At 45.1% G+C, this 12,619-nt stretch overlaps 1 protein-coding gene across 1 annotated transcript in view; it reads right to left on the bottom strand.

Annotated features, from left to right (window-relative positions):
• Positions 1-5,899, bottom strand: part of LOC121624529 (corticotropin-releasing factor receptor 1-like) — a 45,275-nt gene extending 39,376 nt beyond the window's left edge. The window contains exons 1-4 of the mRNA XM_041962270.1: positions 5,821-5,899; positions 2,757-2,844; positions 1,002-1,061; positions 513-638 (exon numbers count right to left, since the gene is read on the bottom strand). Of these exons, the coding sequence (XP_041818204.1) occupies positions 513-638; positions 1,002-1,061; positions 2,757-2,844; positions 5,821-5,889 (343 nt within the window). The 5' untranslated portion in view covers positions 5,890-5,899. The remainder of the gene's footprint in view (positions 1-512; positions 639-1,001; positions 1,062-2,756; positions 2,845-5,820) is intronic.
• Between the last annotated feature and the right edge of the window lie 6,720 nt (positions 5,900-12,619).

Genomic DNA, 12,619 nt, shown 5'->3' with positions numbered 1-12,619 from the left:
TCAGTTTAACCTCAAAAAAAACAAGGACTTCAGCTCCAGAACAACAAATCTGAACCACTTTCAACAAACCCCACAAATGTGGTTCGTAGAACACCGACCGAGATGCTGCGCAGAGAAACAGGTCACATGGTTTGATTCTTTGACCCCGAACATGCTTCAACAAATAGTTTTGACTGTTAGTTAATTAACCAAACAGCAGAACAGACACTTATCTCCTGCTCTCATCTGGTTTAAACAGGCGTGATTCTTCTTCTTCTCTTGTCTTCACTCCATCGCGCCACTTTCTTCCAGCGCTTCATGCTGCATTATCTGCAGCCCTACTTTGTGTGCACGTATTGCGCTTTTGTGTGTCTCTTGCTAATTTGTATGCTCATGCTAATTTCTGTATACACAATTACGTAAACAGGATTTGTCCCGGGGGAAGACGAGTTGGGTGGGGGGAATCAAATTAAATCTTGTTTTGAATCTATTGTTTGTGTCTTTGCTGGCAGGCGCTGACGGCGTGGACTTACTGGTGGTGTTGTATCTGACACCGTAGAACATCTCCGGACAGGGTCGCGACACCATCTGGCCGGCGCTGCTCCTGGGCCAGCAGGTGCCAATGCCATCGATGGAGGTGTCACAGTAGAGTCCCGGGCCTGCGGCGCGAGGACAGAAATGTCAGACACAGACATACATTCCCGGCATGGCTCGGGACCACATATAGCCGCGGTGAAATTCAGACAATGCTCCAACGATCTTGGCAATAAAACCGCCGAGCTGAATAAGCTGTTTGTGTACGCGAGCTTTAATGATCACTCCTGCGCCGCGCCGAGCGTCGTCTCCTGCGGCACGTCGCCAAGTCTATTTCCAGCATTGTTCTCGTCTTTGATGTTAGTCCTTAATATCTGCGCTCAGATCAGACTTGTCTCCCTTGTGGGGTATTCCACAACAAATCTGCTTTGTAGTAACTGTGGAGGGAATCAGTTTCACACATCTGAGAGGCAACGTGTCCAACTCACCGCTCCACTGACCCGTGGCGTTGCTCAGGGTTTGGTTCCAGGAGGAGGCCAGAGACTGCACTGCAACCCAGAGGGAGACTTTCATCAATAACCTCAATCCTTGTTTGCACGGTTTAGAAGAGGCTATGAAAATCTCATTATATTCAGCTTAACAGCTACAAAGGGTGAACATTAAAGGGCAACGGTAAACATTGGTGACAGACCTTTCCCCGAGCAATAACAGCACAGTAGCAGCAAATATGAATGTAGACGTGCCCCGAGGGTCAGGCTATTATTTCTGTAATAACTTAAGAAGATTTAAATCAAAGGATGCGGAAATAAGGATGTTCTGCAGGGCAAAGTTGACACTTCACTGTAATGCTTTCGGATGCTTTTTAACCGATGTTTTCACACCTGTTCGTGGCGAGAAGATGAATTAATCTACGTCAAATGTGAAATGAGTTTCAAACAGTGTCGCCGCTTGTCTCCTCCAACGCCTCAAACCACATAAATGTGTGTTTTCTTCACCCCGGAGTGAACGACGGCTCTCCCGTTCAGTTATTACATTATGTTATGTTACGCTTCGTTACTTTAACGAGTCAGCCTTTTGCTTGTTAGCATCTCTGAGTGTGTCGGGGTGTGTTGGCTTGGTGCAGGAGGAGGTGGAGGTGTGTGGAGGCAGCTAGCTTGTGACTCTCTGTAACTCCACTGTTGTCTTATGTGCATGCTGCGTGTTGTTAGCTCGCTAGCTGATGTTAGCTGCTGGTAACCTTACACTGTCACTGTGGGAATGTTAGCACAGGTAAGCTAGCTGCGGTCCGTAAACACCTCCACACTGCGGACTGCGTCTTCTTCTTCTATTTCTAGGACTGAATCGTCGTATATTCAGGCTTTATACGTTGAACTGGCTGATTAAGATATATTTAACTTCTATGACAACTATTCAGATAATCCATTAATTCTTTAAACTGTTTCTCCACTGTAAAAAATTGTAAAAATAAAACTGAATATTTTGAATTTTTGTACAAAACAAAACGTTTAAAGACATCAGCTTGATCCTGGGAACATGTCATGGACATCTTTTATTAGTCTCAAAGACCAAATCATTATAATCTGCAGAATAATCCAAAATGAAATTACATGTTAGTCGCGAATAAAACCCAAATGATGCTTGAACATCATAAAAACTGTGATTTGTCTCTTTAATTGACATTTCAAAGACTCTGTGATTAACCGATTAGTCAAAATAATGATCACCATAATGAAAACGCTCGTTAGTTGCAGCCCTGCTCGGTGCTTTCTGATTCCTGCAGAAAGAGCAGAAGTTCAACACCCAGTCAAGTCATCACAGAGCACCGTGACAGCATAATGACACAGCACACTGAGAGCATTGTTATTAGTCTGCTATGAGCTACCTGGAACATCTTTATGAGAATCACCTGCGGCAAATAACAAGGAGATCATTCCTGTAACTTTCTGCATGGTTGTGTGTGTGATGACTGGGTGTGTGCTGCAGCTTCAAGTGCTTAATAACCAACTATTACTGTACTTGTGAGGTCCGCACAGAAAGGGAATAATTAGAAAAGACATCGTGCCAATATCCACACAGAGAGAGCTGCGATTGAGGACGCGGGTTTGGCATTTAGCGAAAAGAGTGAAAATCAATTCAACCTCGGCAGCGCAGTAACAGAGAAACACTCTGGGCTTAAACTGCCTTTTAAAAGCTTGTAACAGTGTTTGTAGTGAACATCCAGCTGATGTTTGTCCTCAACTTACGTGAGACGTTCCCTGACAGCAGGAGCAGGGCTTCACATGTCAAATCTGCTAACGAGCCCGAGGGCAGAAGGCTTATGATGGCACACACCTGCAAACAGAGAGATCAGGCAGAATCAATGAATCAAGCATGAACATACCGTCAAACACAAGCCGCCCCCCCGTTTTCAGCCCTGCTGAATACGACAGAAAGACTCCGGGCGCCCTTGAGCAGATGACGCACGCATTAACAACCTCTCGTGCTCTTAATTTGAAGCACTTTGAAGTCAGTTGTAATTTCTCTCCGTCAACACTCTTTCATGTTTACAGAGCTGAGGATTCATTCGGAGATGAACGTTACTTCCTGCTTTCTTGGAGGGTTTTAATGTCAACATGAACATGTTCCTGTTTGTGCATGGCGTGCGTGGTCGCAGTCCTCACCCTCCTTTACACGACTGCAGAGGGGAAAACATTAAATAATGCACATAATTAGAAAACTACAGTCGGCCACAGAGGAAGGCTGCTTGTTTCTGCTGGGTCTCGTGTGACAGACGTACCAGCATGTTTCTGCTTGTTTCTACCACAAAAACAATGTCAGATAGCATCTGCTCCACTTCCACGGCAGCGTGCTGAAAACTGCTGGCTGAGCTTCGCCAAGTGGCAGTTAATTAATACTAATATTCACCAATACGTGTGAGTCAATGCTTCGTGCACACACTTTGATCTGAACTCTTTTGGACTGTGGGTGCTGGAAACTGTCCCGAGCAGGAAGGTGAATGTGTGTTTTGTACTGGTGACATCTGGAAACCAGTGATGCTTCGCTGGTGTGCCAGCATCTGTCAGCCTCTGTTTCACAAAAGGCAGAAAAGACCTCAGAAGACTGTAAACCCTCGTCTGTTTTTGGAGTTTGGACTGAAGCGACCTCTCTAACTGACCCAAACTGGGTTACACGTCTCTTCTCATCTGTCCTCCAGTGTAGTGTGTGGACGCAGGAAGCCGGCTACTATTACCTGTAAAGCCAATGTTTCATTTCCTCCCTAAATAAAACATTCCTATCAATAATGCATCGTCTGAAACTCTAAAAATCTGCTGTAAATTCTGACTCATGTGCCATTCTTGTTCATACCTGACGGTTAGAACGGCGTGAAACATCAGCCGTGTGTGTAGTCGCATCATATAAAATGGCACAGTGCCCCAGATTTCAGCGGCGGGTTCCTGATGCCTCGCCGTTCACTCTCCGTGAGTCCTGGACAGGTATCAGAGCACGGCCGCCTCCTGTCCAACCTCCGTCCACGTAATTAAAGCCGAGCGACTGACAGCCACGATGTAAACAACTGGATAAAAACGGCCTGTAATGCTGCTAATGTGATCTGACCCTTGATCCTTTACTTCAGTATAAATAGAAGAAGGCCTGCCTTCAAAATGACACTTAAAGTAAAAGTACACACAGAATGTACTAAAAGTACCAAAGCAACCCTTTGCTAGTGTCGTATATGTAGAAGAGGATTATTATCACTGTTATTTCTCTCTATAATCAAGTCCTGAAGCTTCATTTTGCAGAGCAGCAGGAACATCCAGCAGCTTCTTCTTTTATTTTAATCACCCGGTTTGTCAAGTGTCTTTGCAGAGCTGCTGCAGGACAGTTCTGCAGCTTTGCTATTTCTATTATTCTACATTTAACCTCATTTTCTTCAAAGGATTCAGAGAGGTTTCAGAAAAGGTTTTCGACCAGCAGCAGCTGCAGAGCTTCACTTCACCTGCAAGCCGTCGCTGAAATGAACCAACAGGACGCTCGGCGCTCATTGTTCTCACTGAAGATTCAGTCGTGCTGCAGCACAACTTGAAACAAGTCGATTTGCATTGAAAGCGGGTTGAAATATTCATTCTAGACGGGGCTGATTTTTCTCCACTTCTTTAGAGAGAAGAAACACTTCCAGGACTCAGACTGAAACGACTGGATGAGAGGAGATGTTTCACTGAACATCATCACATCTGCACGACACCACATCCAGCAGCTTCATCACAAAAAACTCCAGCGCTTCAATACAGTTTACTGGAGTATTTATACTTCACGCTGCTTCACACCTTGATTTAAAATGAGCTGTAACATCAGTGACACTTCAACAACTTTGCATCAATAATTCTGAAACGAGTCATTCTGACTGCTTTAACTTTTGGTTCGTTAGTGCTTAAGGGAAAATCTGACTTGAGCAAAAGATCTGCGTAATTCCTCCACCAGCATTGAGCATCTAAAAACTGAGCTTGAGTAAATGTACTCGGTTACTTTCTGAGCTCGACAGGCATGTGATATGTGAGTGGGGGGGCCCTGCCTGCTCTTAAATCACAACAATGGGGACGCGAATAGCAAGCAGGGGCTTTCAGAGGAGGGTTCAGAGGATTCTCGGTTATTCTTAGTGCAGCAGCTCCGCTCACACAATGGGGAGGAGGTGGATGAAGTAATTCACCTCAGGCATCTGTAACAACATCAGCATGTCCCCCCCCCCAGTCCAGAGGAGCCGCAGCACGGATCATATCAGATGACTCATCTCAGGGAAGCATCCTGACACTGAAGCGTCTTCATGTCACTTTCCTCACTGTTCACATGAGAGCAGAGCACTTTCTGCATTAACACTTTTTAATCTCCAGGGTCCCATTTCTCAGGATCCCGGATCGAGCAGGAATCCTGTCACCGGGTGTCGGTTCCTCATCTTCACCCAAAGTCCCGCTTCAGGGTTTCCAAGAAAACACGCCTTCTGCAGCTGCAGCGCTTATTTCAACTAACACGATGCAGATTGTTGTTGTCCAGCAGGAGGGTGGACAGAAAGTGCGCGTCAGGATTACCGTCCCGGCTCAAACCTCTCCGCTCGCTCACATGTTTGCCTTCTTTTACCGGGTATGATGTTTTTAAATAGCTGTGAGGTGGAGACAATATCTAAACGTGACATCTGGGTGGGATGGCAGCGTTAAACCGCCTCGCATCAAGATTATTCTCAGTGAAATCCGCCAGAATAAGACAGGTCTGCTCGCTTTTATTCAGCTATTTTAATGAAATGAGATGAAGCCAAAGCGCAAAAGGCGCGGAACTTACCTCCAGCACGCAGAAGCATTTGCGACGCATTTCCAGATCTGTGCTGCTCACATCATTTTCACGAGTCATTCAGTGTTTCCTTTGATTGATGGGCTGCGCGGACTCGATCCTCTCACTTCAGTGTGTGGAGGAAAGTCGCAGCAGCACAGTTTGTAGGTGGAGGCCAGAAAACGTTGCCGTCGCTGTTGGAGATGTCACTTGTGTGGGTAATGTCAGAGGTTAAGATCCGCGGAGTGAGTCCGGGAGCCGCTCAGGGTCAGCTGGTGTGCAGGTGATGGACTGTCCCCTCCGCTCGGCTCGCTTTCCCCCCAGCACTCAGATAAAGTCGCTCCGTCAGTTTGTGTTACCGGACTGGAAACCGAATCCACCTTGGAGAGACGCGCGCCACTGCCGTACCCTTCAAAGCTGACCCCGGACCAGAACTGCTTTCACACGCCCGGTTTAGTGCGCAGGTTCCCCGGAGCTACACCGTCATGTCCCGCCGCCGCGTGTCCAGCCTCTGAGTCCTGCGCGGAGCCGCGCGGGTGGTGCAGACCGTCTCCTCGACGCGCCGCCCACGTTGTGCCACTTCGTCGGAAGTGCGCGACGCATGTGAGGAATAACTCGATTCCTCGTCGTGGAGTTAATTATGCAACGTCTGTGCTGTTCCACATCCTAATCTGTAATCCCTCTGCAATCTAGACGTCCGCTCTCAGAGAAAGTTAAAGGGCGGACCCCCAGGGGGCCACTGCGCGCAGGAGACCCTCAGAATCCAGAACCCGTTAAACACAGTTAACAGATCTGTCTGCGGGTCAGATGGACAGATGGTCCCGCTGAGTCCCTGAAGTTAAGCGTCCCCGGGGATCTCTTCAATTAAAACCCGATGAAACAAAACACACTTAACACGAGCATGTGGCCACGTGAGCAGTGACACAATTCATCACTTCCTCAACCACAGAAAACTAATCATCAGCAGTGTTCGTAATCAATTCAGAGCCCCGCGGGTCTGGATCCTCAGCGGGGTCCCAGATTAAATATGGTGGGTCATAAGAACATTAAAGGGACAACACAAGTTTCTGTGACTCAAAATCCTGTTGATTATTATCATTTTTTCTCTAAGTTTAGCTCATATTGGAACCTTTAAACCTACAGTAACTTTTTTCAGCCAGCAGGGGGCAGCAGAAACAAACTGCAAACACAACAAATCTACATCTTTTAAAGTTGATACAGTGAATTTATTAGCAAATAGTTGCCTGTTCACACAGCCGGCAGCGATTTAGCAACGCTAGCATTAATTTGGAGTCGTGTTTGTGTCACCTGATGAATGTCAGTTCAGTAATCTCTCTCTTTTAGCTCTGTTTTTGGTCTCCACCAGCTCCTGAGGGAAATATCTAACACTTTAGCTGCGAAATGCTCAACCTTAGTGAACCGCGAGTTTATGAGAACGAAGCAGAAGACAAAACATTAAAGCTGAGTGTCATGGAACCAAAACAATGAGCTGAAACATGCTAACATGCTAACATGTTCCATAGATCTGACAGCAGTTTTAACCTCCAAAGATCTAAAATCCTTCCAATAGAACAGGTTCATATAATATAATAGGTTCAGATTTCCTGTTTCATGTCTTTGTAAACAGAATATCTTTGAGTCCTGACTGCTGGTCATCTGAAGATGCCTCCCTGGACTCCTGGGAAACTGTATTTCTCTCATTATCTCAATTTATAGTTGAAAAATCAATCAGCTGAAGAATCGTAATGAGAATAATCTAAAACTGCCATCCATGTTCTATTTCTGCAGGAGCTCCTCCCCTCTGGAACTGCGTTTCCTGCGTGTTTAAACCCAAATTAATATTTTACACATGGTATCATCAGACGGTATATTGTGCTGACATGCAGGAGGAGGGATGGCTGGCTCCTAATATCCATACCTCAGAGGCTTTGACTGCACAAAATGCTTCATGCACGCTGCGCTAAAGCTTTCTTTAGACCCAGTGACGTGCAAAGAGGCATTATTCAAAAGATGCTTTAATCCAAGGTGACAGTGCCCTCCCCTGAGTGTGCCATCTCGTGAAGTGTCAGTCGTGGCAACAAGGCCACCATGGCAAACTAGGTTATATGGTTAGGATACTGTTTCCACTTATTAGCACGAGCCTGCTCAATGCAGGACACAGTGTACCTACCTGCCGTACACACACCTGTCTATGAGAGCTGCATTCAGTGCTGAAAAATATCGTAATCAACCTGACAGGTGTCACGCATGCTCTGGTGGATTTGTTTTGGTCTTGGTGTGGATTTTGTGCGAGGCCACATGGGTCTGTTCAGGGAGGTTGTGTAAGACGGTCTTTCTAATCCCTTTCCCTGCAGCTGGAGGAGTTCACCATCAAGCAGGCTGTAGTCCTCCTCCCCCTCCTCCTCCTCTTCGTCCCGCTCCTCCTCGTCTAATCTGAAACACAATTTATTTTCAATCTAGACATGTGACAGCGCTGGTGGCTCTGTGTGCTCTCCGTGGCTTCGTGGCGCTCTGTGCCGAGGGTCGTTCCACACGATGTCAAAGCAGGCGACTCACGGTGGGCTGCTGCATGTGTCAGTGTGTGATGAACATGTATGAAGGTCCGGATCACACGAGTACACCCGGTGATGAGGTCGTGTCTCTGACAGACAGCTAATTGGCTGAAAAAAAAGGGTTTGTTCTTATCCTGCTGAAAGACGAGGAAATATTTGAAATCAATGAATCCATCAGTCAACCAACGGAAAATTAATGCACAGCTGTTTTACTGAACGATTGATGCTTTGAAGCATTTATAAAGCAGAGGAGTGAAACATTCTCTGGTTCCAGTTTCTCAGATGGGAGGATTTGCTGTTTTTTTTCGTCTCCTGTCATTATAAACTGGAGATCTTCGGGTTTTAAGGCTCGAACAAAACAAGCAATTTGAAGATGTGACCTTCTGCTCTGGGAACTTTTTATTTTTATATTTTCTGACAGTTCAAAGACAAATGAAGGAATGAATCATCAGCAGATTAATAGGAAAGAAAAATAATACTAGAAACATTTTGAAAACATTAAGATCACTCTTGACCTTGTAAACTGCTGTTAACAAATCAGCTTGAACAGCTGCAACCCACTTACGTGCTTGTTCAGTCGAAGGCATTCATGTCAACAGTTAACTGTTTATAGCGAACACTTTGGTTTGATGGAAAAGCTTCAGCTCTCGTAGAATCAAGCTTTTGCAGCAGTTTGCTTTGGTTTAGGCGACAAAACCACCTGGTCACATGTTTGGGTTAAAAACCGCTGTTACGTACGTTATGTAAGTTAAAATAAGTCAGTGATGACTTAATGTGAAGCCATCCACCTCACCATCCATCCACCCCACCTTCCTCTATATGTGGACTTTCTTGCTCTTTATACTACATCACCTGATTTCTTCCTTTACTCCTGTAACATTTATTACGGCCACTAGAGGTCGCAGCTTAACTATAAAGGGGAATATGTGTCGTAATAATGTATGCCTTCGCAGACGACCTTTATGGCCATTTTTCTGGTGAAGACGGGCTGAGAATATAAATATAAGGAGGAGGTCGGGTGGTGTAGGTGGCTGCAGCAGCAGTTTAGTGCATCATCTGGGTAATAGAAAGATATTTCTGGTCAGAATGCCTGTGCTGTCCATCTGCATGATTATGAGTGTACATACTAGTCAGCTGGTCACAGTTGATGAATGTGCAAGTGATTGTGAAGCGTGAATGAAACAGCTGACGCCAATCAGCTAATGCAAGTGTGCCCTCAGTGCTCTGCTTGACCTGACAATATGCTGCACCGCTGCAGCTTCTGACCGCATCACAAAGTCTTCATCAGCAGATTGAATTCTGCAACTGCGGCTGAAAGAGAGATGCATTTGCAACACATTTCCACACAAGTCTTGTTAACTGTCTTTGAAATAATAGCAAAAGACACAGCGGCCAACGTTTCTGATGGTGTCAGAGACGTGTTGTTGGAGCGGAAATATTGACCCACTCTAGTCAACCGAGGCCGGATTAACAAATGGGCGAGGCAGGCAACTGCCCCGGGCCCCCGGCCCTCAGGGGCCAATGGCTTCAGAGTCATGGGGCATCACGAGGCTCCACAGAGGAAACTCAACACGCTGCCAAAGACGAGATTGTTTTGTGAACTGCTGTTTCCAAAGTTAAGAACATTTAATTCAACGGGAAGTTTAGAGGTGCTCAGTGATGGAAAGTTTGTCTCTGTTTCTATGACAACCCAGCAAACTCCATCTGCTGATGAAGACTATGTGACACGGCTGAAAAGCTCCAGAGCAAGTGAGGAAGTGGACCTTGAGTTGAGACTGTTTGGTCAGCTTCTGGTATCCTTATCTTAAGAGCTTTCAGGTGCTCAAATGGAAAAGTTCACGTTTCCGTGACAACCGAGCGAAGTCAGTCCGCCGATGAAGACCGTGCGATGTGGTCGAAAGCTCGAGAACAAGCGAGTGACAGCAAGATGTGGAGTTGAGATTGTTTTGTGAGAATTTTAAAGAGTTTTAAATACGTGAATTGTCAGCAGGGAAAGTCGCATAATCATAAATTCATTCATCCAATCGCTGAAGCAAACTTCAAACGCTTCCACCAGATAGGAAAACTTGTCAAGTCACTTAGCGAGATGGTGACCTAGAAAAATGCATCGACTTCATATTTAGGCAGTGTGTGTGTGTGTGTGTGTTGTGTGTGTGTGCGCGCTCATGCTGGTTCTTGTTTTGAGTTTTTGCCACATCTGTGCACTGTGTCTTACTGGCACATTCAGAGCAGCACTTCAAGCGCTCTCCCTACAATAACAAACACAAAGCGGTCTAAAACACACTCGTCTCCGCAGAACAATCTGCAGGCGCAGCCAGGACGGGTGTGTGAGGAAGAAACAAAGACAGCATGCTGCAGGGTCCGGCTGATGTACTGAGGGAGGACGACACGCTGTATATTTATGATGTGCATGTTTGCGTCTCCTCTCCACAGATATTTCACGTGGTAAACAATTTCAAGAGTCGGTCCTTGAACCGGGTTTGTGACAAAGCCGATATGAGTTACTGGTGAAGCCTTCAGAAGATGGTGTATTGATTTTATGACAAGGCAGGATGTAGTAGCGCCTTCGGAACATGACACAACTCTGTGCATGCTAATAAGGTCGCCTGACAAAGACGGGCTTTGTGCTCGCACGCACCGCTAACCTTCGTTAGGTACAAGTGGGCTTGTTTAGAAGCCGTACCGCTTGTTTTCACCTCGATAAGTGGCCTCACTCGCATTTCTCATCCACATGCAAAACAGCCGTGACATTTATGTCTGTGCTGTGAGGCCGGTGTGGAGAGGTGCTGTGACAGAGCACAGGATTATTATTATGTGATCACCCGAGCGAGTGGTCGTCAGCAGGGGATGAAATAAACGCTGTTTCATTTCCGATACTCTCTAGGGGATTACTTCCTGACAATCATATTTAGGAAAAAGACCTTTGCTTCGTGCAGTTTTAGTGACATCATCATTTCACACTCCTGACATTTTTGGGGATGGAGGTGCCGGTTGTGTAAGACGATAACAGCCCAAATGAAAATGCAATCTGTGGGCTGGAATAGCTGCCATTGTGCTGTAACTGTCCACCGCCGTCCACGTAACAGTCAAATTATGTGGATCTGGAGGCAGCGTGACAGACCGGCAGAGCACACAAAGACTAAACAAACAGACACACATTCACAAACACAAAAATAAGAACTGGATTCAACACAAAACAAAGTAAAGATAAAAGATGATGAATCATAAGAATTCAAATAAATGTAAATTGGAAATAGCTTAATAGTTACACTACGTAAACAGAAATGCAAATAAAATACAAATTAAAATACGAAGAGCAAATAAGATTTAAGGATGAAACATTAAGTAAAATAAAGAAGAATTTTTTAATTGATTTTAGAAAAAATTAAATAAAATATATACAGTGGATACTTACTGTTATTAAATCTACTTTGATTCAATGTTGTAAAACAATAAAACATGACAATTTACAAAGAGGGGTTCAAACCTTTTAAAGATGCTGTAGGAGCTCAATAAAAACAAAAGAAAATGCACAGTCGCAGAAAGGAGGATGCTTCCAGTCCACAGGGAGATGAAGACCCTTAATTCACTGTGTGTTTCTGTTACATTCATCCATTACAGTAATGAAGCCACCGACCGATGGACACGGTGCACAGGTGAATCCCCTTGAACCTTCTCTAACAGACCTGCTTCATTTTTCCATCCATCTACCATCTGTCAATTACTCTTTCTATCTGTGTGGATCGATATTTCTTTCCAGCCATCCATCTCCTGTCTGTCCATCCACATTTTATGTCTCTTTCTGCTTTTCTCGTTAGAAACGGGACTAAAGCTGTGTCTGAAATCACTATATAACATACAAATAATAGTGTAATACAGTGATATAGCACGGATCCTCAGTTTGCTCTGGAGTGAGCAGTAAATTAGGATTTCGGACACATTTTGTTGCTGGATGTGTAATTTCCTCATGTATAAAATGTGGAATTGCTAGCAGAAAGTAGCGTACATGCTACAGATGCTGCTTTGAGACACATTTGGACACAAATAAAATGATGGAGGGTAAATCAAACAGTACATAGCAAATAGATTTCAGAGTCTAAAGCTACGCTAGCAGTGTGTGAGGTTCTACTTAGATACAGCTGTGGTTCAAGCTAAATGCTAACACTTGCATGACAACATGCTGATGTTTAGCAGGTAGCCTATAATGTTAGCTAATGTTAGCATGCTAAATGAACAACAAGAGCAGCTGAAGGTGTTGG

Source organism: Chelmon rostratus, chromosome 21 (genome assembly GCF_017976325.1).
Source record: "Chelmon rostratus isolate fCheRos1 chromosome 21, fCheRos1.pri, whole genome shotgun sequence".
In the NCBI taxonomy this organism is placed as follows: Eukaryota; Metazoa; Chordata; class Actinopteri; order Chaetodontiformes; family Chaetodontidae; genus Chelmon; species Chelmon rostratus.
This window is presented reverse-complemented; position numbering and strand designations above follow the sequence as displayed.